The sequence below is a fragment of the Adiantum capillus-veneris genome, chromosome 13 (genome assembly GCF_014529385.1).
Source record: "Adiantum capillus-veneris isolate H3 chromosome 13, ASM1452938v2, whole genome shotgun sequence".
Lineage (NCBI taxonomy): Eukaryota > Viridiplantae > Streptophyta > Polypodiopsida > Polypodiales > Pteridaceae > Adiantum > Adiantum capillus-veneris.
In genome coordinates this window covers 47,025,611-47,052,620 of record NC_140943.1, presented here as the reverse complement: position 1 = coordinate 47,052,620, position 27,010 = coordinate 47,025,611, and the positions used below count along the sequence as shown (strand labels likewise).

General features: G+C 46.4%; 1 protein-coding gene across 1 annotated transcript in view; it reads left to right on the top strand.

The window, feature by feature from the left end:
- Positions 1-26,648, top strand: part of LOC147443930 (serine/arginine-rich splicing factor SR30-like) — a 92,544-nt gene extending 65,896 nt beyond the window's left edge. Inside the window, exons 10-13 of the mRNA XM_086526719.1 lie at positions 25,668-25,729; positions 25,899-25,982; positions 26,073-26,100; positions 26,322-26,648. Coding sequence (XP_086382845.1) covers positions 25,668-25,729; positions 25,899-25,982; positions 26,073-26,100; positions 26,322-26,330 — 183 coding nt within the window. The 3' untranslated portion in view covers positions 26,331-26,648. The remainder of the gene's footprint in view (positions 1-25,667; positions 25,730-25,898; positions 25,983-26,072; positions 26,101-26,321) is intronic.
- The last annotated feature ends 362 nt before the right edge of the window (positions 26,649-27,010 follow it).

Below are 27,010 nucleotides of genomic sequence, written 5' to 3'. Positions count from 1 at the left end.
CCTTATACGGGTCAGTAACTGGTTATGTACGTACTCCAGAAGGGGATTCCGACATTGTTCATTCCACCGCTGGAGTAAAGTAGGGATGCCCACTGTCCCCTACTTTATTTGGTGTGTATATAGATGAGGTATCATATTACATTGATAGAGAGGGTGACAAAGGTGCTCAACTTGCAGGGTCATGGATCCCTTTGTTGTTTAGCAGAATCACCAAATGGAATGCAGATGCAGTTAGATGCATTACATAAATTTGCGGAGGACAGCGGACTGTCGGTAAATTTGGGTAAAACCAAAGTTATGGTGTTTAACACCACACCGCAGTGAGTTAGGAGATCGGCACCTACATTTGCATATGGCTTGGATACAGTAGAGTACACAGATGTATACACATACCTTGGTGTGGTATTTACAGGACCGAAGTTTACTCTTAAGAAAGCAGCGGATGCTAGATTGTCCAGAGCCTCTGCGGCCTTGGGAGGGTTGGAGAGGATGTGTTCACAAGTGCAGTTTCAAGAACCACGAACAAAACTTTGGCTCTTTGATACTGTGGTGGCTTCGGCTATGCTTTATGGGGTCCAGATTTGGGGACCATCTGTGGATCAGGATAATTGGAAGTCAATGGAGAGACCTTTGGTATCTATGATTTCCCGAATGATTAGAGCCAAGGCCTCCGTACCACACGCGATTACCCGAGCGGAACTAGCTGCCCCCCCGATAGAAATTGAAGCTCTTACCAGGTCAGTGTCCCTTATACATGGTTTGTGGGATACAAATAATTGCCGATATACTAGATTGGCCCTTGAATCCTCCCGACAATTAGCAATGAAAGGAGATACATCATACTGGTATGCGCAACTGCCCTCGTGGTTTCAGAGACACGGGTTCAGTATGGAAAGATTACCCCCCTTCCAATACTCTCTTGAGGCTCCATCACTGGCAATCACACGAACGGAGATTAATAAAATCATCCGCCAGGATCTTATACAGTTGGACACTAAGAGGACATGGGTAGACCCTACACAAGAATTGGGCAGGAAGATGGCCGACTACAAAGAAAACTTCCTATAGCTATCTGAAGATGGTTTTGTGATTCGCCCGAGCTACATGGATACCCACCTGTCTCATGGTTTGAGATGTGCTATTGGTCAGATCCGTACATCCTCACACCAGCTGGAAATTGAATTTGGCATATTTAGGGGAATCCCACCTGAGAGCAGAATTTGCAAGTTATGCGGAATGGAGCCGGAGACAGAATTACACTACATATGCCATTGCACCGTATACTATGAGATACGTGGGCGTTTCCATTGCCTTTTCAAAGAAGGCTTTGGACCTCTAGATAGAGTCATGCAATACCAAGATCAAAGATGCTTAGGCCTGTACCTACTGGAACTACATCGGCACAGGGATAATCTAATGAGAAGACAAAGAGCACTACAGCCTCAGAGGCAGATCACAGATTTCTTCGGATTGAGAGAAGCAGGAATGGAAGGAGAAGGAAGAGGCCAGCAGCGAGCACAAAGGAGTACCCACATTCATACCAAAGGCACCCTCATTGACAGGGCGATTGAGCTTAGGAAATCGAGACAACCACGACCGAGATGCAAAAGCACACTTCACCGGAGGAGACTACAACAAAGGGTTAGAAGCATTGTAGCCAAACACCTAGAATGCTCCTAAGAAGTTTATTTAATACTTTGTATTTAGTTTTTTCACATTTATTTTCACACTTTCACACTTAGTACTTTAGTACTAAGGTAGTACGAGTGTGATATGAAACGTTTCGTGGTTTCGGTCGTTTCGGGGTTTCGAGGTTTTGAAACGTTTCGTTTCATAGCGTCAAAAACATGAAACAGGTATCATAAACGACATTGAATTATATATTAATAAAACATGATAAATATGTATACAATGTAGCACACATGACTCTAGACTTCAATGTCCACTAGAGAGAGAGAGAGAGAGAGAGAGAGAGAGAGAGAGAGAGAGAGACGTGCTCACTGCTCAATGCTCACTGCTTAGAAGCGACTTCAAGCAAGCACGATCAAAGAGATGTTCAGTATTGATGAAAGTTAAAACACAGCCACTAGTTTCATGAATCATAAGTGATGCATCATTAATTCATTTAGCAAAGTACTTCTATTGAACAAAGTTCAAACTTAATTCAATGTCACAAACCATAAGTTTTAGGGACCACAATCATCTGTTAACTGGAGCTAGACCTCAAAAAAATGGAAAAAAAGCCCCAATTTTAAACGTTTCATAAAAAATGCCTGTCCGTTTCATGCGTTTCGGCAAAACGTTTCATAGGTTTCGGGGTTCGGGGTTTCATCTACATGAAACGCGTTTTTATGTCACACTGTAAGGTACCCAGACATTGTAACAGATTCACCACTTTTGTATTAGTTTGGCCTCATAGGTCATCCTGGCCTTTTGAAGACGTTTAATATAACATTTCATTTCATTTCATTTTCTCTCTTACATATGGTCGAGAGACTGTGGAGTATGCAGATACATACACTTATCTTGGGGCGGTTTTTAATGGTCTAGTATTTTCCCTGAGGCGTGCAGGAGATACGCGTTGACCAGAGCCTATGCAGCATTGGGGAGACTTGAGAGGATATGTTCGCAGGTTCAGTCCCAAGAACCTCGGACAAAGCGTTGGCTCTTTGATACTTCGGTCACTTCGACCATGCTGTACGGAGTGGAGATATGGGGCCCCTCAATTGATCATCATAGCAAAGCTGGCAGTACTGATGGATGGAGATGTATGGAGAGGTCCTTGGTGTCTATGATTTCTCGGATGATTAGGGTCAAGGCCTCAGTGTTGGGTCTAAAGGTCCTCTGGCCACCCTTGTATACATTATTTTATTCTTTGGGTGTGAACCATCGCTAGGGTCACTTATGTGACCCTTATAGTGTGTACCCTCATAATAATAAAACATTGCATTAGTAAGTGTGCCGAATAGCACACGCCAACACCTGCGTGCGATTTCTCCTCTCTCACACGTTCGTCTTTTGTAGAGCACAACCTGCGCTACCCTCCTCCTACTGCTAGCGCTCCAACAAACTGGTATCAGAGCCTTGCTGCGAAGCATCGTCTTTGGGTCAGGAAGTAGCCGCAATTATTTTCTCTCGTCGATTACAGCCCTCCCTCTCTCTCTCTCTACGATTTTCAGCTTTCTCTCTCCTCTCACTACAGCCCACAGCTTCTTGATGAAGCTTTGAGACTGTGAGGGTCTCGTTCGTGATACAACAGGGAGTAGCAGGCAAAATCAATCACAGAAGAAAGGGGGATTTTATAGGTGGTTGAAATTTCAGCAATTTGACAGCATTTTGATGCTTTACAAGTGGAAATTGCATTTACAAGTTGAGGAAAATTGGGGCTTTTGCTAAAATTGCTGAAATTTGCAGAAATTTCAAAAATTAGACAATCAAAATTTGGGGCTTTTGCTGAGATTTCATCACTTTGCAGACATTTGTGCATGTAGTGCAATTTGTGGACAGTTTGAGCGGAGAATTTGAGGTTTATTCTTGAGTTTTTCAAGAAATTATGTGAAAACACAGGTCTATACGCATCGGAAAGCTTATGTGGTGCACATTTATGTATTTTACATGCGGGATGCTCGCCATTGAGTTGATGTATTGCTGAAAATACATTTTGCAGCAGCTTTTAATCCATTTGCAGATTTGAGGTTGATGCATATGCATTTTGGTTATACTATTGAAGTGGGAGTATTCATGCAAGGATTGTATTTCCTATTTGTGTGCTGAAATTTCAGCTTCTACTGCTGAAATGTATCCTGCTTTACTGCTACACACTTGTAGTAAAGTGCTAGTAACACAGTATTACCATCCCTTGCTCTTGTACACTGAGTATTGAGCACGTAAGAGGCTAAAATCTCAGTTTTTAGCCTGCTGTCATAAAAATACAGCAGTGAATTTTGAGTCTTTTTGCACCGAAATGGCCTCTAATGCGTCTACAAGCAGTAAATCGAAGTCTCTCCTTGAAGTTAGGTTTGACGGCTCTGGCTTCGACTTGTGGAAGGATAGAATGCAGGGAATCCTATTCTTGAAAGATTGCGACGATGCACTTTTGGAAGTGAAACCTGCAGCTTTGTCAGATGAAGATTGGGCTAGACTTAACAAGAAAGCAATTGCTTACATCAAGATGACGGTGTCTGATGATGTGCTCACAGGCATCTTGACACTGCTTACGCTATCTGGAAGAAATTGACAGATACGTATGAGAGCACAACTCCTGTGAATCAAGTGCATCTTATGCGAAAGCTTGTAAACATGGAGTTGGATGAGTCCAAGCTTGCATCTAAACACTTGAGTGCTTTCACAGGTGTCTTGAGTCAATTGCAAGACTCTGGTTTGTAGCCTTTTGGTGATAAGCTCAAAGCTATTTTGTTATTGATGACTCTGCCTGACAGTTGGGAAGCTTTGGTTGTCTCTTTGAGCAACAATGCTGCTTTGACATTTGATGGTGTACGAGGTTCTATTCTCAATGAAGAGATTAGAAGAAAGACCAGCGGTGAAAGCAGCGGGTCAGCGTATAATGTAAGAGGCACGTCTGAAAAGAAGAATAATGCAAACAACAGAGGCAAGAACAGGAGTAAGAGCAGGGGTAAGTCCCAAGATGTTACATGTTATCAATGTGGACACAAAGGGCATAAAAAGCCCGATTGCAGGTACTACAAGCAGGAACTTAAAAGAAAGAAGCAGCAGGGCAAGAAGAAGAAGGATTCTAGTGATGCTAAAAGTGATGATCATGACTCTTCTTCCAAGGAAGTTGCAAAGGCAAATGTTGCTTCGAGTGTTGTCATTGAAGAAATATTGATACAGATGATGCACTTGTTGTTGACTCATACCTTCATGATGATAGTGTGGCAATGGCCAGTGACATGTATATCACAAAACCAGAGGTAATTGATGCATTACTTTCAGCACAGGATGGTTTGTCACAATCGTGGATAGTAGACAGTGGTGCCTCGTTTCATGTTACTCCATCTTTGGAGTCTTTTGCTTCATACACTATAGGTAGTCTGGGTAAAGTTAGCTTGGGCAATAACCATGCATGTAAGATTGAGGGCGTTGGCACTATACACTTGGCGCTTGAAAATGGTCAAGAGCTGATTTTGCATGATGTTAGGTATGTACCTGGTATCAAGAAAAGTCTACTTTCGGTTGGGCAGCTAGATGTAAAGTGTTATCACATTATGTTTGGTGGTGGCTCTTGGAAAGTGCTTAAAGGCTCTATGCTGATTGTAAAGGGCAGCAAGAACAAAATTCTTTATTATTTACATTGCAAGGCATTACCTGGCAAGTTTTTGGCTGTAGCTGAAGTTCATTCTTTTTTTTTTTCTGAGAAAAAGATCCTTCTATTAGTTAATGAAAGCTGCCCGTAGGGCTACAACCACCTCTGCAAGAGAGGGCTACAACAAACATGATGGGGAGACTCTCCCAATGAAAGAACAACATATATACAATGAGGCTAAATCAAGGGATGGGAGGAGGGAAGAGCCACACAGGTGGTCGGTAGTGCCATCTGAGCACACCCTGGACAATGGTGTAGAAAGGCCTAGGGCGCCAAAGTTGAAGGAAAGCCTCGCGGCGCTCCCGCATGCGGTCGGAGCTACCCTGTAGTCCCTCGAGCTGTCCTCTTAGAGTATGGATCAGCTCTAGCCAAAAGTCACGAACAGTCTCTGCTGGTGGCACAGAGCGAGCCTCAAAAATGCGGAAACGGCCCGCCAGATGAACTAAAGTGTCAGGCCACTGATGAGCTCCCAACACTCCTCTCTCTCACTGCACCACTCCTGTGGAGTAAGCTTTGTAGAAGGCTGGAGTGTAGGTCGCCCCCCGTGTATCACTATCATCCTGCTAGTGGAAGATAGCTCAAACTGAAGTGCCGGGCCCGTGAGAGTGGACCAAGCCGTTGCCCCCCAAGTGTATTGCCTAGCCGTGGAGAGAGTAGGCATCAGCCGAAGAACTCGTAGCCACACCTGCTAGGCCGAGGGACAGTCCCAAAGACAATGACGCTGACTCTCCACCAACTGGTCACAGGTTGCACATGCGGCCAAGAGACCACTATGCACAAGCCAGCTCCCTACTGCTGTAGCTTTGTGTGCAACCAGCCACTGAAACAAAGTGACGCGCCTCGGCTGTCTGGAGTCCCACAGCTTCTGCCAAAAGGCTGCCAAGAACTCGACTGTGAGGCCCTCCTCCTGCCAATGACGTGCTGTAGCGGGGCGGGCCTCTCTCTGTGCTGCAAGTATATGACGTCCAAGTCGAACAGTGTACTGAAAGAAGGGGACTCCTAGGTGGTCTGCAGAAGAGAAGGGGTCCCTCCATAGCCACTCACCAGGATCCCACTGTACTCGTGCCAGTGGACAACACTCCCAAGCCCATAGCCTCCAGTGTCCAGTCTCAAGAGCTGCTGGGTCAGGGTCAATGACGCAAGTCCGCCCACAGAGTCGTGTTGAGCTCCAATGTAATAGCTTTCTCTTGATGGACAGGAGAAGAGGAGCAATCTGCTGCTCGGGAGACAAGTCCAAACCAACCTGACAACCCAAGTACCGAACTGCAGTCCCTGGGCGGAATCCACCTGAAACCCTCTCCTGGCATCCAATCTGGCACGGGAGCACTACCAACCGAGAAAGCCACTGTCTTTCTCCAGTTGATCAGTGCGCCCGATGCACAACAGAAGGTCTCTAAAGCCTGCTCACATTTGTGAAGATTGGCCTCCTGGCCATCTAAGTACTAGGCTGAGTCATCGGCAAACTCAGCGTCCAGTAACTCATCTCCCCGAATAGGGAGTGCTAAGCCCCGGAGACCAACCTGCTGTGACACCAAAAATTTGCTCATCGCCTCCGCATAGAACAGAAAGAGAAAGGGGGCAAGAGGAAAACCCTATCTGACCGAGCGTGTGAGCATGAAGCACTCACCTCTCCCTCCTGCCAAAAGCACCTGACTGTGAGCCTGTCTGTACAAAGCTGACACCCCTCTGATCCAAGCATCTGAGAAGCCCATCCTGCGGAGAGTGCCCTCTAGAAAGTCCCAGTCCACTCGGTCGTATGCCTTCTCAAAATCGAGAAGAAGAATCACTAGGTCCTCACCACAGAGCCGTGCCAGGGCAGAAGCCTCCCAGAAAGTAAAGATGTTGTCAAGGATACTGCGTTCCTTGACAAAACCTGTCTGAGTCCCATGTATAAGGCTCTCTAAAAGTGGCTGAATCCTCAAACTCAGAGCCTTGGCAAGAATTTTGTAGGCTGAGTTGAGGATGGTGATGGGGCACCACTGTCGAATCTCATCCAAGGAGCCACCCTCCTTTGGAATGAGGTAGATCAGGCCCTCACTCATGCTGTCAGGCATCACTCCTGTGTGCAAAATGTACTGAAAAGCACTACAGAGATCTGGGCCAAGCAGGTCCCAGTACTCCAAGAAAAAGCTGGGAGTCAAACCATCCTCACCTGGACAGCTACCACGAGGGAGGGCCCTAAGAGCCGTGTGCAGCTCCTCAAGCTGAAGTTGCATCTCTAGCCTCTGGCGCATCTCCTCTGTCACAAGACATGGCATCTGTGCCCAAACCTGCTCCCTGCATGCATCCTGCCACTCTGACTGAGGCTCAGCCGACAGTAACTCACGGTAAAAGTCAGTAGCAACTACACGCATATCCTCGAGCTCACAAGCAACTGATTCATCGGGCCTCCTCAACTGAGTGACCTTGGCATGCGAGTGCCGAGGTCCCACTGTCTCAATAAAAGCACCAGTCACTTTGTCACCCACCTGAGTCCACTGGTGAAAGGCTCATGACGCCTCTCCTCTGTGCTAGCAAGCTCCTGTCGAGCCTGCTGTAACTGCTCCTCCAACCATGGACTGTGTGGATGCTGCTTCTGCATCCTCTGTAGTGAAGCAATGCCTCGTCTGAGACGTTGCTCCGCCTCTCTCGCTGCAGCCCGGCGAGCCAGAGACTCCTGAAGACAAAAGTGGCTAAGCTAAGCTAGGCTTGAGGCCACTCTGTTTGCAGGTGAGACCTGGCTGTCCATGTCCTCTATCCAGAGAGCCTCTACCCTCTCTCTGAGTACTGAGTCCAACAAGACCCTCTCTGGGATGCGACGCATCGTGCTCCCACTCCTCTGCCTGTCTGCCATCGAGAGGATCACTGGTGCATGGTCCGAGAAGGATGTCCCTGCCAGGATGCCCATTGATTCCCCCAAGTCACTGAAGTGGTCACTAGTGTAGAAGCGATCTATCTGTGATAGATTCGCTCCCCCCACTCTGCGGTCCGATCTAGAGAAGGCAAGACTGTTTGGGGGCCTCACAAAACCAGAGTGCTGCCATGTATCCGAGACCCTCAAAGTCATACACAACCTCTCCCAAGCAGCCAACTCAACTCCATGCACAGTAGCATGGCTGCCACCAATCCTGTCAGAAGGGTCCTCCAACATGTTGAAGTCCCCTCCTATACACCAATGATCGGCCTGCGGCAAAGACTCAACAATTTGTGACCAAAACTCTGCACGAGCACTCGCCACATTGGGCGCATAGATGTTCAGGAAGCCCACAAGGCCACCCTGAACCTGCATAGTAATCCACTGAGCCCTGCCTGGCACAATAATCCCTCTGCCCACAATGGGCTGCTGCAATGAGTCCGCAATAGTCATACATACCCCACCCTGGATGCCTCCAGGTCCAATAGCAGCTGACCAAAAGGTATCATATCGTCCACGCAAAATCTGACCACATCGCCGAATGCGGCTCTCACACAGATGGTGCTCCTGAAGCATAAGGAGATCAATCTCTCCTCCCACAAGGCAACGCTAAAGCTCCTGACGCAATCGGCCCCGCTGTCGCTGAAACTGAGGCCCACCTAGTCCCTGCACGTTCCATGAGACAATCCTCATGGGGAGCGAGAGAGAACAGATGCTGCCGCAGCAGCAAGACGGGCTATCTTCGAGGCAGGCTTGGATGGGAAGTAATCCGCATCCGAGCGTCCTCTAGATAGGCGTGACTGCAGTGAGTGCCTAGCCCAAGCCCAAGCAGAGCGAGCCGTGCGTAAAGCAACCTCCTCTGTCCAGGAGTCCTCATGAATGTATACATAGCAAGGCAAACACTGCGTATCAGCAAAGAAGTACACCACAATGTGCCTACATCTTGCTGAGTCTGGGGGTGTCACCGCAAACTTGGCCAATGGCCACAAAGTCTGCAGCATATCTGTAACTCCAAGTTCTCCCATGTGGTGAGAGAACTCTAAGACCTGTGTATGCAACCATCCCACCACTGAGTCGAGGGACCACTCTGTCTTGGCCCTACCATAGAGGGGGAAGGATAAACCAACTGCTGAGTCCAAGGCCTCTGTCCCCCTAGCGGCGAGGAACAAAACATGGACCCTGAAGCAGGCTGCCTCATGGTCTGCTACGGAATCGCCGAGAAAACGAGTGAACCCGTAGTCGAAGAAGTCCCAGCGGCGTCAGATGTCTAGGCTCGTTAGCCCACGAGGGATAGCTGCAAGGGAGGATGTATGAATCTGCAAAGGGGGCCGCAAGAAGGGCTGACCCTCTCTCGCTAGGCGACTCGTGGCAAAGGCGCTGCCAAGAGATCTCCAAGCCGCCGGAGAGGGACCAGTCTCCTTAGCCGACTGTGAAACTGGAGCAGGAGGGGGGGGAGAAGGAGCTGGGGGGAGCAGAGGAGAAGAGGGGCGGGATGGGGCGACAGAGGTAGAGGGGCGAGGTGGAGAGGCGACGGGAGCAGAAGGTGGGGAGGATGAGGAAGAGGGATGGAACTCGGGGGGGGGAGCGGCTGTCGAGGGTGAAGCGGAGGTGGGGGCTGGTGCAGGGATCTCCTCCTGCTCAAGAGGACCAAAGCGGTTCCTCGTGGGAACCCACTGCTGCTGAGTAGGCACCTGAGGGCCACTCTGAGTGCCAGGCTGACACTATGACCCCTGGCGTCGTCGGCCACGGGCCTGTTGCCACCCCTCCTCCGCTGGAGCCCCAAGCTCGGAGGGTGGCTCTGCATCTGTGCGATGTGCCGTTGGCTGTGGCTGCAAGCCAGCCCTGGCAGGCTGGGGCTGATGTTGTGGTGCAGGTCGCGGCCTCCTCCGTGGACAGGCCTTCGTTAGATGGCCCATCTGTCGACAAATGAAGCACTGGTTCGGGAGGCCCGAGTACTCCACTCTATCTAAACCAACCCCCACTCACCCGAGGCAGAAGGATAACCTTCGGGAGCGTGTGGGTATCTCTGACCAAAACTCGAACTGAGGGGATGCCTGCCGCCTTGGCAACTACTGATGCTGTCGTATGAGGTGTCTCCAAGACAGTCCCAATGGCGGAGCCAATCCTAGAGAGAAGTGGTAAGTACTCCCTCCGTAAACCCGGAAAGCTGACTAAGATGGGGATGTCTGCCTCCTCTACTAGAACATCCAAAGCCGGGTCAAAACCATGTCGCCACTGTCAAAAGTGGGCGCGCGATGCTCGGATGGCCAGTGGACTCATAGCTATGACCTTTGACGCCATCTCGGAGGTCTCAAACTCGATCTGCGTCCGAGAATCCGGACATCCAAGATCTTGTCCACCTCTGCGAGAAGGCGGGCCTGGAGAAGGTCTCGCAGCTCTCCTCTGCTAGGTCGGGTGCCAAGAATCTTGCAAATGACCGAAGTCGCCTGCAATCGCTCTACCTCAGCGGCAAGGCGCGCTTGCTCTGTTGGCGAGAGAGCAAGTCGAATGGTGGGCTCAGCGGGGTCGGGCGAGGGGGCTTCTGGCGAGTCCCTCTGTGGCGAAGCTGGAGCCTCCATCTATGTCTACTGCTGTGGCGTGAGAAGAAGACGACGGGAGGATGCTGCAATGAGGCGCACAAAACACTGCCCCAATGACTGACGCAGTGCTGGAGGGCCGAATTGCAAGTAGCTCACTGGGCGAAGAATGAACCACAGCGGGCAACGGGCTGGGGGAGGGGCGGGCTAAAGCGATAGCGCGGCAGTAGCGTGTGGGAATGGCGGGGGCGGCAGCGGCGGGCATTCAACGCGGGCGGGCGGACATGGCGGGCAGGGGGCAGCGCGGGGCAGCGCGGGGCAGGGCAAGGCAGCGGGAGGGTGGACAGCGAGCGGCGCTGGGGGAGGGGGGGCAAGGCAGCGGGCAGCGCTGGGGGGCGGGGGGGGGGAAGCGAGGGAGGCAACAGCAGCGAGCGCGAGGTTGACACTTGTTACGATCTTGACATAGCTGATGTTCATTCTCACAAGGAGCTTTGGCACAAAAGGCTTGGCCATATGAGTGAAAAAGGGTTTGATGTTCTCTCGTCTTTGGGGAAGTTTGATGTAAAAGGCCCTGGCCTTGATTTTTGTAATAATGATTGTATCTATGGAAAGCAAGTGAAGTTCTCTTATTCCTTTGGTGTCGCTCGCAAATTGCATGTTCTTGATTTAGTACATTCTGATGTTTGCACTATGCCCATGAAATCACATGGAGGTGCACGGTACTTTGTGTCTTTCATTGATGATCACAGTAGAAAGACATGGGTGTATGTACTAAAAAGTAAAAGTGATGTACCTAACTCCTTCAAAAAGTTTCATGCATTCTGACCACATAAAAGAGCTTGAAGTTAAAAGCTATTAGGATGGATAATGGAGGAGAGTATGTATCACGTGAGTTTAACAGTTTTTGTGAGATGTATGGTATTAAGCGGGAATTGACAGCCCCTTATAATCCATCATCTAATGTGTGGCTGAAAGATACAATCCCACAATTTGTGAGAGAGTGAGATGCATGTTGTCCACGGCTAATCTCCCACAAGTGTTTTGGGGAGAGGCTCTTAAAACTGCAGTTGATGTGCACAATCGCTCTCCGAATCGTGCGTTAGATAATGGCATCCTTGAAGAGGTTTGGTCTGGCAAACCGGCTTCATATGACCACCGACTTCATATGACCATTTACGAGTCTTTGGTTACGATGCATTTGTGCATGTACCTATTGATTAGAGTACCAAACTTGACATGAAATCTATCAAGGGCAACTTCATGGGATATGGAGATGAAGGAGAGATGGGTTACCAAGTTTGGATACCTTAGTACAGGAAGATAATACGCAACCCAGATGTAGTTTTCAATGAGGTTAAATTGCTGAAAATTGCTACACATGTAGACATTGACAAAAAGAAGGTCAAGTTTCAGCAAAATCAGCCAGCCATAAAGCCACCTTTGGCTGAAAATTCGACTCCTTTTGATGTTGAAAATGAGCAGCAACCTACTGTGCAATTGCCAGAAGACAATGATCAACAAATAGATGCACAAAATGGGATTATACCCCATGACCAGCATACAACAGCGAGGTAATGCTGAAAATCAGCCGCCAATTGATGGTGTGCACATTCCGGACAATGTAGACCCATTACCAGTTGATGCAGATGATTGGGTGAGGTCTACACGTGTTAGAAGGCAACCACAGAGGCTTCAACCATCTATGGATTGCATTTTGTTGACAGATGAAGGGGAGCCTCTTACATACAAAGAGGCCCAGTCTTGTGAAGTCAAAAGTAAGTGGGAGCTTGCTACGAAATCTAAGATGCAGTCATTGTATGCAAACAATACATGGGAGCTTATACCTTTGCCCAAAGGTAGGAAGGCTATTCCTAACAAGTTGGTTTATAAGGTCAAATGTGTTGATGACAGATGGATTGCATTTTGTTGACAGATGAAGGGGAGCCTCTTACATACAAAGAGGCCCAGTCTTGTGAAGTCAAAAGTAAGTCGGAGCTTGCTACGAAATCTAAGATGCAGTCACTGTATGCAAACAATACATGGGAGCTTATACCTTTGCCCAAAGGTAGGAAGGCTATTCCTAACAAGTGGGTTTATAAGGTCAAATGTGTTGATGACAAACCTAAGTACAAAGCACGTTTGGTTGCTAAGGGTTATGCACAGAAGGAAGGCATAGACTTCCAAGAGATCTTTTCACCTGTGGTGAAGATGACTACGCTCCGGGTTTTGTTTGACTTGCTCTCTTGGATTTGGAGTTGGATCAAATGGATGTAATTACTGCTTTCTTACATGGCTACTTGGATGAGGAGCTATACATGCTGCAGCCTGAGGCTTTGTCATTCCAAGGAAAGAGCATTTGGTATGCAAACTGAAACGCAGTTTGTATGGGCTGAAACAAGCCCCTAGGCAATGGTACAAAAAGTTTGATACTTTTATGCTCAACCATGGATTCAAACGCAGTCATACAGATCACTGTCTTTACACCAAAAAGGCTCCTGATGGTAGTCTTATTGTGCTAGTCTCCTATGTGGATGATATGCTGATTGCAGGCAAGCATAAGGAAACTTTGAATGCTTTGAAAAAGGAGTTAAATTTAGCTTTCTCTATGAAAGATTTGGGTGCAGCTGAACATATTTTAGGTATGTGCATTGCAAGGGATAGAAAGAAGCATCTTTTATTCCTTTCTCAAGACATGTACATCAATAAGGTGCTTGAGAGATTTAATATGGCTGATGCTAAGCCTCTTGGTATGCCGGTACCACCACATGGTATGCCGGTACCACCACACACAAAGCTTAGCAAGTATGATTGCCCAAAAGATGTTGCAGCTACCCATGCTATGAAAGGTATTCCTTATGCATCAGCTTGTGGGTCTTTGATGTATGCCATGGTTGCTACACGACCAAAATATTGCTTATGTAGTCGGAGTTGTTAGCAAGTTTATGTCTAACCGTGGCAAACCACATTGGGAGGCAGTAAAAAGCATTTTCAAGTACTTGAAAGGTACACAAGACACATGCATATGTTATGAAAAGGGGACATTGTCTGTGCGGGGATTTTGTGATTCGGACATGGCAGGTGATCTTGACACTCGGAAATCTACCAGTGGTTGTCTTTACATTGGCTGGTGGAGCTATTTCTTGGTGTTCAAGATTGCAAAAGATTGTTGCATTGAGCACTACAGAGGCTGAATATATTTCAATCACAGAGGCTTCAAAAGTAGCCATTTGGCTTGGTCGTCTTGTGAGGACGTTGGTCTTCCAGCTCATGCTCCAGTGCTTGGTTGTGATAGTCAAAGTGCAGTATGCCTAGCTAAAAATGCCATGTTCCATGCTCGTACCAAACACATTGATGTGCGGTACCATTTTATACGCTAGGTGTTGGAAGATGGCCTTGTCACACTGACGAAGGTCAAAACACAGGATAATCCCGTAGATGTTCTCACTAAATGTCTTGCTAAGACACAACATTCAACATTGCTTGCACTTAGTGGGAGTTTTAAAGGTACCACATCATGCCTTTAAGTGGGAGGTTGTTGGGTCTAAAGGCCCTTTGGCCACCCTTGTATACATTATTTTATTCTTTGGGTGTGAACAACCCCTAGGGTCACTTATGTGACCCTTATAGTGTATACCCTCATAATAATAAAACATTGCATTAGTAAGTGTGCCGAATAGCACACGCCAACACCTACGTATGATTTCCCGTCTCTCTCTCACGTTCGTCTTCATCAGATCACAGCCTGCGCTACCCTCCTCTTGCTGCTAGCTCTCCAACACTTAGTACCACATGACATTGTTAGGGTGGAGCTCACTGCTCCTCCATTGGTAGTGGAGGCACTCACTTGATCAGTTTCATTTATGCATAGCACCTGGGCTGTCCCTAGAGATAGATATGCTCGATTAGAACTCAAGTCTTCGCGATAGCTGGCATTGCAAGGAGATAGCACATGTTGGTATGCAGAGATGGCATCTTGGCTTTAGTATGGATCGGCTACCCCCATTTCAGTATTCTCTGGATGCACCCTCCATCTCCCTCACTAGGGCAGAGATTACCAGGCTGATCAGACAGGACTTGATTCAGTTGGATACGAAGAGGACATGGATACAACCTACACATGAGCTGGGTACGAAGATGGCTTTCTACAGAGAGAATCTTCTCCAGGTCATGGAGGATGGTTTTGTTATCTGACGAAGATACATGGATACTCATCCATCCCACGGGATACCATGTGCTATTGGTCAGATATGCATATCCTTACATCAGCTAGAGATCGAGACATGTAGATTTAGAGGAGTACCCGTTGAGTCCAAGATTTGTCAGGTGTGCCAAATAGGGCTCGAGACAAAGCTACATTACATATGTCATTGCCCAATATACTATGAGATACGAGGGCACTTTCACTCTCTATTCAGAGAGGGTTTTGGACCACTTTTTAGAGTCATGAGATACCAGGATCAGAGATGCCTCGGATTATACTTATCGGAGATTCGCAGATAGAGAGAGGGGCACAATGAGAGAGATCCAGCGACAGCGGCAGATTACAAATTTCTCTCTCTCATAGACAGAGGAGTTCGAGCAACGCACTCAGCATAGCAGCACCAGAGGCACCGGAGGCATACTGCTTGATCGGGCGATAGAGTTGGGGCGGTCCCGTCGCCCACGGATGAGGGGGCCCTCTTGACATCGACGCAAATTGCGACAAAGGATCCATACCAGACAGAGTGACTACCTTGGAGAACATTGAACCTCTATAGCCTTTTGGATATTGATGTATATGTATATGATGCCTCTACAATCAGAGAGCTCCATTGTATCGGCTCACCCTTTGTATTCCCTTTGTATCAGCTTTCACCCCACCCCTACCCACTATTTTCTTTTCAGTTCTTTGTACTTTTTGTACCCAGACCTGGTATTAGATTCACCACATGTAACCTTTTGGTCTCATAGGTCATTTTGGCCTTTTGAAGACGTTAATATTACATTTCATTTCATTCTCTCTCTCTCTCTCTCTCTCTAGCTTTATTTCTAGTATCGAGTACTTTAAGGTGGGACCTAGACCGGTTGGGATTGCAGTGGATCATACTCTCTTGACCTTATCAATCTCCTTCCAATACAATGCCTCTCAAGTACGAAGGAAGAAGACACACACAAGATATACTTTCACGCCAGAGACCAATTCAATCTATGTGGAAAAGATCTATAATAGGATGTGGTCAGCCGAGCCAGTATATACTGTAGAGGAGATTACTTCTCAGCTAACAGAGATACTACATGGAGCAGCACAAGAGGCATACCCACATACTCAGCCTGACCAGAAGAGAGGATCTGGGAACATGCCTCAAAACAGTTGGTACGACGAGGAATGCAGAGAGACGAGAACCCGGGTCCAGAAAGAGCTTACACTTGGGATCATCACATATAAGCAGTCTCGGATTGCTCTTCGGCGTATAGTACGTCGCAAGAAAAGGGCATTTTTAGCCAAACTGGAGAAGGATTTATATCAGCTCTTCTTGAGTCAGGACTCACATGAGGCCTGGCGTTTATTTCACGAGCACTCATCGCCTCCGACAATTACTTATCCTGAGATTTGGGGTCAATATGTAACATCATTATATACGGTATCTGGACAGCCTCCATTACCAGATCCGCTAGAGCCATGCCCTGCTACTAGTACTTTCTTTACTACGGAAATGGTGAAAAAAGGCATTGATAAGATGAAGACAAGAAGAGCATATGATCATGAGGGTCTAGTAGCAGAACATCTGACCCATGCAAGGGATCTACTTTCAGAAGTCCTTGCTCGTCTGTTTAATCGGGAAGGACTACCTGAATCTTGGAAATTATCTACTATCATACCTATTTTCAAGTCAGGGGATCCTATGATACCCGGAAACTACCGTACCATTATGGTGGGACACACATTGACCCGACTGTACGCATCCATTTTGGAACAAAAATTGAGTAGATGGGCAGAGAATGAGGGCATAAGGGCAACAGGACAAGCTGGATTCAGGAGGGGTTATTCCACTTTAGATCATATTCTTACGCTCAGAACCATTATTGAGGAAGGAAGAGCAAGCGGGAGAAGAATGTATTGTTGCTTTGTGGATTTTCGGAAAGCTTTTGATACAGTACCAAGGGCCAGATTGATGCGCAGAATGCAAGAGTTAGGGGTCCCCAAAGAGATTATCTGGGGGATCATTGCCTTATACGGCTCAGTAACTGGCTATGTACGTACTCCAGAAGGGGACTCCGACATTGTTCATTCCACCGTTGGAGTAAAGCAAGGATGCCCACTGTCCCCTACTTTATTTGGTATGTATATAGATGAGGTATCAGATTACATTGATAGAGAGGGTGACAGAGGTGCTCAACTTGCAGGGTCATGGATCCCTTTGTTGCTATATGCAAATGATATTGTATTGATAGCAGAATCACCAGATGGAATGCAGAGGCAGTTAGATGCATTACATAAATTCGCGGAGGACAGCGGACTGTCGGTAAATTTGGGTAAAACCAAAGTTATGGTGTTTAACACCACACCGTAGTGGGTTAGGAGATCCGCACCTACATTTGCATATGGCCAGGCTACAGTAGAGTACACAGATGCATACACATACCTTGGTGTGTTATTTACAGGACCGAAGTTTACTCTTAAGAAAGCAGCGGATGCTAGATTGTCCAGAGCCTCTGCGGCCTTGGGAGGGTTGGAGAGGATGTGTTCACAAGTGCAGTTTCAGGAACCACGAACAAAACTTTGGCTCTTTGATACTGTGGTGGCTTCGGCTATGCTTTATGGGGTCCAGATTTGGGGACCATCTGTGGATCAGGATAATTGGAAGTCAATGGAGAGACCTTTGGTATCTATGATTTCCCGAATGATTAGAGCCAAGGCCTCCGTACCACACGCGATTACCAGAGCGGAACTAGCTGCCCCTCCGATAGAAATTGAAGCTCTTACCAGATCAATGTCCTTTATACATGGTTTATGGGATACAAATAATTGCCGATATACTAGATTGGCCCTCGAATCCTCTCAACAATTAGCAATGAAAGGAGATACATCATGCTGGTATGCGCAACTGTCCTCGTGGTTTCAGAGACACGGGTTCAGTATGGAAAGATTACCCCCCTTCCAATACTCTCTCATCACTGGCAATCACACGAACGGAGATTAATAAAATCATCCGCCAGGATCTTATACAGTTGGACACTAAGAGGACATGGGTAGACCCTACACAAGAATTGGGCAGGAAGATGGCCGACTACAAAGAAAACTTCCTATAGCTATCTAAAGATGGTTTTGTGATTCGCCCGAGCTACATGGATACCCACCTGTCTCATGGTTTGAGATGTGCTATTGGTCAGATCCGTACATCCTCACACCAGCTGGAAATTGAATTTGGCATATTTAGGGGAATCCCACCTGAGAGCAGAATTTGCAAGTTATGCGGAATGGAGCCGGAGACAGAATTACACTACATATGCCATTGCACCGTATACTATGAGATACGTGGGCGTTTCCATTGCCTTTTCAAAGAAGGCTTTGGACCTCTAGATAGAGTCATGCAATACCAAGATCAAAGGTGCTTAGGCCTGTATCTACTGGAACTACATCGGCACAAGGATAATCTAATGAGAAGACAAAGAGCACTACAGCCTCAGAGGCAGATCACAGATTTCTTTGGATCGAGAGAAGCAGGAATGGAAGGAGAAGCAAGAGGCTAGCAGCGAGCACAAAGGAGTACCCACATTCATACCAAAGGCACCCTCATGGACAGGGCGATTGAGCTTAGGAAATCGAGACGACCACGACCGAGATGCAGAAGCACACTTCACCGGAGGAGACTATAACAAAGGATTAGAAGCATTCTAGCCAGACACCCAGAATGCTCCTAAGAAGTTTATCTAATACTTTGTATTTAGTTTTTCGCATTTATTTTCACACTTTCACACTTTTCAGACATTGTAACAGATTCACCACTTTTGTATCAGTCTCGTCTCATAGGTCACACTGGCCTTTTTGAAGACGTTAATATAACATTTCATTTCTCTCTCTCTCTCTCTCTCTCTCTCTCACACACACACATCAAGTTCAGTGATTTTGCAGTTTCTGTTTGTGTGTTGCTATTGATTTCTCGCTTGGAGTGTCCAAGCCTGGGTCATGTAGCTACTATCGATTATTATGTTCTTCCTTTTGATTCCTTGAAAGACCTTTTCTCTAGGGATACTAAATATAGGCTCCCTTCCTCGGATGACTCTTGCCTTCTCAAAGACATAGAGAAAGATGCAAGATGCTAACAAGTGTGCACAGTGGGTGGGAGATTTTGGACCTACTACTTTTGGATGCAATGCTTTCCATGTAACTGCTTTCGGATAGGCCAAGGGCCTTTAAATATGCTATGTGGGCTCTCTATGGCATTCTACCGCCTGGAGAAGCAGAGCAGAGTTCCGAGAGCTTGTACCTTGTTGAAGAAATGTAAAGAAATATCGAAAGGGGCACCAGGGTTTGAGGCAAGTGCCGTCTGAGAGTGGAACTCCACCACTCCGTGTCTCGTGTGGACTCTCTCTCTTTCTATTCAGTTGTTTGAATTGCTAAAAGTCTATTCTAGACTATTCTTTTCAATGGCACGTGATACCTTCCCGTTACAACCCTACAAGCCCCATAGTGTATCCTATAAATATGCCCTATGGAGCTATGCTTTTCGCTTTTTATCACAAATAAATTAAACCAAACTGGTTTGTATCGGTCAAACTTATTTTCTTAATTATTAACATGATCGAAAAGCACAACATAGTGTTCTCAATCCAGAGTAATAATTCTCCCTCCGCTTGTGTGGTAAAGTGACGGACTTTCTTGCATAAATCCAAAAGAGTATAGTTCTTGGAAAACCATGGCATGCCCAAAAGGACATCAGAGTGGGCTAGCTTTATAACGTGGAAATCAAGTTAATGGACCGAGCGAGATAGCCTTGAACTTGTTGGGAAGAGAGCGCTATCGTTTGATTCCCTTTCTTCTCCTGAATCCTCTGATGAACTTGCATTTGGTTCCCTAGTCTCGTCGGAACCCTCGGATGCACTATCATCTGATTCCCTTTCTTCTATGGAATCCATCGATGAACTTTCATCCGGTTCCCTTGATTCATTCTCTTGATTGGAAGACTCTTGCCCTATTGAGGAGGACACTAGCATGTCCGTAGGGTAGGTCAATGATCCGGCATGCATTTCAAAACCTTGCTTGGCATGTCCCATAAGTCTCTGAATAGAGTCAGACTTCTATTGCAAGCAACATTGTTAAATCTCTTTTGGCAAACCACAACAAAACCGCTCAATCTGGTCCTTCAAAGTGACCCTCCTAAACGAGGACACTGGCAAAAAGGCCTCTAGAAATAGTCATCCAATATGTCTTTCTTAGTCAATTCTCAGATGATGCCAAGCCGTGATGACGTCTTCTTCATATTTTTTTGATATCTAAGTTGACGTGAAAGTTTTCTTGAATTTTACCCATGTCGTAGGTGCTTCTCTCCTTTCAAGTAAGATGCTGCCCTTCGCACCTTGGAGTGTTTCGAGAACCGACCTCCCGAGAAGGTAACGTCAAACCGCTTTATAAACTCAAGGGCTCGATGGGCGTCCTAGTAGCCTGAAAACGTGTCAAACCTGACGGCCTGGCGGCCTTCCTTGAACTCCTTGGTCTTCTTGCTCATTTGTTCATTGTCTAAAGAGGATGAGCTCTTCTTTTCTGAACTGCTAGATGGCCTTCCATGCCTTCTAGACTTTTTCAGAAATCAGCTTTTCTTGCTTTTTCTCCACTTCTTTTGCCTTTTCTCATCCTCACTGGAACTAGAGGATGATGAGTCGTCGGAACTCTTTGAAGATGAACCAAAATCTGGTCATCCTCCAAACAAACACGCTTCTTGAATCTGCTTGCCACCTCGAAAGTCGACTTCCGGCCCAAATAACCAGGGAAATCCGCTTATTTCTTCTTCTTCAGAGGGTGTTTCAAGCCTTTCATTAACTGGTTCATCTTCTTTTCAAGAGCTCTGTCCAGCTCTTTCAGCCAGTACAGTTTCCACTTTTCTGCACTCAGCTTTTCTCTCAGCTTCCTTCCTAATCTGAGAGGAGAATCAATGGCCTCTCACCATCTTGGGTGACTCTAATCCATCGGGTAAGTCTTCAAATGCTTCACATATTTCGGGTTCTGGAAGTACTTCATCAATCCTTTTACACACTTGTCAACCTGCAGTTGATGTTTGTACTCCGCTCTAGCAAAATTCCCTGTCAGAAATTTGCCTAAATCTTTGTTATTCTTCAGTTCCCGCGCTGGGTTTCAAATTTTCTTCACCTCCCTATATAGGGTTGTTGTTTCTGTCAGATTCTCCGCAAGAACCCATGTGTGTTGCAAAAGGGATCGGATCCTCTGGAAGAATCTTGCTAAGCTCTGATACCGTTGTTACAAGCTTGGACACTCCAAGCGAGAAATCAATAGCAACACACGAATAGAAACTGTACAATCACTTAACTTGACGCGAGAGAGAGAGAGAGAGAGAGAGAGAGAGAGAGAGAGAGATGAAATGAAATGAAATGTTATATTAACGTCTTCAAAAGGCCAAAATGACGTATGAGACCAAAAAGTTACAACGCCCTCTGATCCTCACTTTAAGACCAAGGGATTCTCGTAGCTCGCGTTCTTGGAGGACGACCTTTAACTCGGTGCCGATCTTTTGTGTGATGCCTTCTGTGACTTCTCGGACTTCCTTTTGGACCTTCGTGACAGACTCCGCAATGGAGGCTTCAACCTCTCATGCTTTTGTAAGGAGAGTCTGGCTCTCTTCTTCCTTTGTGACCTCGAGCTTGTGTAGGCGTTTCTTGAGGGCTACATTTTCCCTAATGAGCTCTTGGATTTGTGTCTCAAGAGCCGAGATTCTAGCTTCTTGGCGAGTGAAGGAGTCCTTCCTGGAGGCAACTGCCACAGCAAGAAAACTTTTGCGTGCACATGAAGCCGGTGTGCTAGAAGTAGTCATTGATGCAAAACTGCGTGAGAACTAGTGTCTGCGGGTCAAATGACCTAGCCCAAAACGAAGAAGCCGAGTGGTTGAAGTCTAAGGCGGTGGGCTCGAGGCGACGGACAGGGTTTGCTGGCTGTTGAGCCCGGGTGAGGCCAGCCGGCTCTATCTGTAGCTGCAATGTTGCCCAAGACTGGAGCAGGGCAGAGCTACGAGTCGCCAGGGCTGCATGGGCTGTGATGAGCACGCGGGTAGGGCACGCGCCAGAGCCGCAAGGTGTTGAGATGAGCTTGGGTAGAGTTGCATGGCAAAGCTTAGCTTAACGCCCCCCCTGCAGGGCTGCCCCTCGCCCAGGGGGAGACTGTGGGAGAGGAAGAGAGGCTAGGGTTAGCGCTGAGAGAGAGAGAGAGAGAGAGAGAGAGAGAGAGAGAGAGAGAGAGAGAGAGAGAACAGTAACGTGAGAGAACGTATGTGTGGAAGTTGTAAGAGAGAGAGAGAGAGAGAGAGAGAGAGTGTCGAAGACATTAGGAGAGAGTGTGTCAACGACACTAGGGCACTTATAAATAGTAGGGAAAATGAAATGAAATGAAATGTAATATTAACGTCTTTCAAAAGGCCAAAATGACTTATGAGACCAAAAGGTTACATGTGGTGAATCTGATACCAGGTCTGGGTACAAAAAGTGCAAAGAACTGAAAAGAAAATAGTGGGTTGGGGTGGGGTGAAAGCTGATACAAAGGGAATAGGAAATACAAAGGGTGAGCTGATACAATGCAATGGAGCTCTCTGACAGTCGAGGCATCATATACATATACATCAGTATCCGGGACGGCTCCTATGTCCCGCCAATATGGTATGGATCCTCTGTCGCAATCTGCGTCGATATCGAGAGGGCCCCCTCATCCGTGGGCAACGAGACAGCCCCAACTCTATCGCCGATCAAGCAGTATGCCTCTGGTGCCTCTGGTGTTGTTATGCCGTGGGGGTTGCTCAAACTCCTCTGTCTGTGACTGAAAGAAATCTGTAATCTTCCGTTGTTACTGGATCTCTCTCATTGTGCCCCTCTTCAAGAGTTCCTCTCTGTGTTTGCGAATCTCCAGTAAGTATAATCCGAGGCATCTCTAATCCTGGTATCTCATGACTCTAGAAAGTGGCCCAAAACCCTCTCTGAATAGACAGTGAAAGCGGCCTCGTATCTCATAGTATACTGGGCAGTGACATATGTAATGTGGCTCTGTCTCTGGCTCTATTTGGCACATCGGACAAATCCTGGACTGAGTGGATACTCCTCTAAATCTACGTGTCTCGATCTCTAGCTGATGTGAGGATGTGCGTATCTGACACATCGTATCCCGTGGGATAGATGAGTATCCATGTATCCTAGTCTGATCACAAAACCATCCTCCGTGAGTTGGAGAAGATGCTCTCTATAGAAAGTCATCTTCGTACCTAGCTCATGTGTAGGTTGTATCCATGTCCTCTTCGTATCCAACTAAATCAAGTCTTGTCTGATGAGCCTGGTAATCTCTGCCCTAGAGAGAGAGAGAGAGAGAGAGAGAGAGAGAGAGAGAGAGAGAGAGAGAGAGAGAGAGAGAAATGAAATGAAATGAAATGTTATATTAACGTCTTCAAAAGGCCAAAGTGACCTATGAGACCAGAAAGTTACAATGTGGTAGATCTGATACAAAGTCAGAGTAACAAAAGTAACAAAATGAAAATACTATGCTATGGAATCCTAAACTGCTAGGTGTGAACTAAGCAGCTAGCTAGGATAGCTAAATCACAAGAGATCCAGCATCGGTCGCTGGTGGATCTCATCAATCTCCTCCATGGTCAATAGTCTGACCGGGCGTCGTGCATGTCAGGCCAAAGTGATCCGGATCCTCTGATGCAGCCTCCGTCGATGCTGTGTAGTCCTCTGCAGTCGTGGATGTCTGGATCTCCCCATCTCGATCGCTCGATCGATCAGTGTGCCTCTGGTGTAAGGCGACAAACTCTGTTGTGGTGGTAGCTCCTCCAGGTGTGTAGTGTCTGCTCTAAAGAAGTCTGTGATCTGTCTCTGAGACCGCCTAGCTTGTCCTCTCGCCAGGCTCTCTCTGTGTCTGCACAGCTCGAGCAAAAACAAACCCAGGCATCTCTTGTCACGTGACACATCCAACCCTGTGTGTCCGTGGACAAGCTACAGCGTGACCAGGGTTCAGTTCAGTCAAGTCTGTCTAGAATAGGAAGTGATCTGGCACTTTTGTGAGTCCGTTCGCAGACCGTGCATGTCCAGACACTTAGATTAGATGCATATCCTCCGGTTGCACACAGCATGATCATAAGCATTCCCATCAGAATCCTTCGGGGGAATTTTCCAGTGCTTTTAACCTATTTTCCCTATTTTTGATGTTTTTCACTTATTATTTTTAAGTGACTTTTGTTGGAAAGTAGGTAGGGCAATTTTGCTAAGTTTGTATATAAGCAAACCTAGGCTAGCACTAATTGGTCAATCCAAGCATTGTAGAGATTTGTGCAATCATAAGTAGACCGCTCTCGCCATAGAGAGTGGGACCTTCGGAGGAGGGTTTTACAACGTCTCTGGTGCCGTATTCTCTTCTCTCTCTATCTCTCAGTCTCATACACTTTCACGCACAGTGTCCATTCACTTCTTGTGATCATTGCACTCTCTCATTAAGAACGAAAGGCTCTCCCTTCCCTAAGAGCAGAAGGAACCTTGAGCACATTACGGAGCACTCATCTTGAGAAAGAACAACATTCATTCCGCTTCACCTAACATCTCTAATGCTCGTACCGCATGACTCTGGAGAGTGGTTCGACGACACTAGAGCACTTATAAACAGTACAAGGGATGCCCAAAAGCACTTCCACCCGAAAGTACTAAACACCAAAAGCATCTGCTCCAAAAGCTAGCGTCAGCAACTGCCAAAATCTGCGAACGACAATTGCTGAAATCCTTGCAGCAGTGCCACGTGGCATGTCAGTGCAATTCCCAGAAATCTGCAGTCAGCCCTCACGCCTTTGAGACTTGCGTTCGGTTGGAAGCCTTGCTTAACAAGTAAATTGTATAATTTGCCAATGAGAAACTTTGCATATTGATTCCATAATTGTCCCACTGCAAGTCTGTAGCAGATGGAGGACGTATGTGCTTGCCAGAAAAGCAAATTTTTTAGCTTTGATACCACTGTAACCAGCCAGCACCACTTGCCAAGCGGTAATCCCCTGGTACAAACTCAACTACAAGTGAAATAGGTTTTGGCAAACAACTTTACACACCATTTCTGTGTTGCTGTGCTTCTTTTTTATGTGGCTACTTGTGCTGGCTATTGCTTTGCTTTTTGTGGCTGCTTGCACTCTGTCTATTTTGTCCTCTTCTTCCGCAGCAGAGCAACTGTTTTGTGTCGTCAGATTCAGAAATTCAACCCTCTCAAAATATTCTAGGAATCAGCTTTGATCTTGTGGAAATTCAAATTTGACTTTGGGTAAATAAAGGAGAATTTTACTCTAATAGGGTATCCTTATCTATTTGCCTGTTTCTTTTGTCCAAGTATTTTCTTCATCGTCGTTTTAATAATAGAAGATATGAACTTCTTTTCATACATACGATTCCCCTCTCTTGATTGTGTGTTTTGTGCAAGTGCCTTTAGTCTTTCTCTGAGCCCTCTATAATTAGGGAGTCTCACCTCGTGAGAATATCGATATTGGTGAGGTGATATAATTTAGCTGTGATCGGGCTTGAAGGTTAGGGGCATTCACCTTTTTGCTATGTTTAAAATGTTTCATTTATAGATTATGGGTCAATCTTGCACATTTTTACTTACTAGTATGGCTACATAAGATGCTTTTGTCAATCTTATTACATTTTCCGTTGCATGATACAGTTACTTAAGCATATTTGCCTTGGCTAGGTACATGAAGAAAGGGGAAGAGCTCCTTCGAGGAGAAGCCATTCTCGATCTCTTAGTCGGAGGTATTGTCCTCTTCTGCTGTTGAGGGTTAAATTTGGGCGGATGCACACCTGAGAAGCTGTCTTAAGGAGATTTCCAGATGATGTTCAGAGATTTTAAATGAATATTCCTCTTTTCTGTGGACCATTCGTTTAAATTGGCATTCACTAATTTTCAAAACCATTTATACAGCCGTTCTGCAAGCAGAGGCCCCTCCAGATCACGTTCCAGGTCTCACTCCAAATCTCCTCGCAAAGCATTGAGGTCAATGTCCAGGTTTGAAGCTCTCAAGTTTGTTCTCATTTTGGAGCTTTTTTCCTCCTGCCATTGTTGATTTATTTAACATGAATTGTCTCTGTTGTCCAGGTCCTTGTCAAGATCACCCCCTATGAAGGTAGTTAATCATGTAGACCAGCTTAACGATATGTAGGCAGTATTTGGGATTTTTGTGTTTCATGTGTCAAATGGATAAAAATGGTGCAGGCCATCAAAAAATAGAAAAACATGAGCAATGTTTTTTTTGTAAGCTTAGCTTCTTTGGGTAAATTTTATGGATTGGGGTGTGACTTGTCAGTGGTAGCCATAAGTTGAAGAGCAATCGGTCTTTGTTTGCAGGAGGTCTAGCTGAAAGGACGAGGCTTTAATGCGACAGGTTTTTAAGCATGCTCTACCCCACCTTTTTGAAAATGGAGGTACAAGGGACATGATACATTTACTGGCATTTGATATTCATGGTGCCCAAGCTGTAAAGATGGACTTCAGCATATTGATCTGTAAAAGGTAGTTTTAGACTTTTGGCTGTGCTAAGCCTTAAAGAGTGACACTAGTTGTAGAATCGGCTTATTAGCTTTAAAGAACCATTCGTAGATGCAACCTAGTTTATTGTAACCTTAATGTTAGGATTTTTAGATATGCTTAATCAATGCAGATGATTGTGCCGTATGTTGGGCAGTTGTTTTTGTGTTGTTGCAAAATTGGACATAAATGTGTTGAGTGCCGGATACGGGCACAATTCTTTCATAGTGGAAGGAATGCACCCACATTGAGGCATTGTGTTGCAAAACTGAACATGTTTGTGTGTAAGTGCCAGGTATGGGCACATTGCCTTTGTAGTGCAAGGAATGCATGCACATTGATGCACTGGTATAGTCAATGCTATGCATTTTCTCCATGTCAGGACGAATGCATGCACATTGATGGTCTTGTTCAATTTCTTAGTCTACAAAATGAGATAGATTTGTGGCATGTGAAGATGTGCCCTTCTAGTTTTTGATTGTGTGAATGTTTGTCCACAGAGGTTTCTT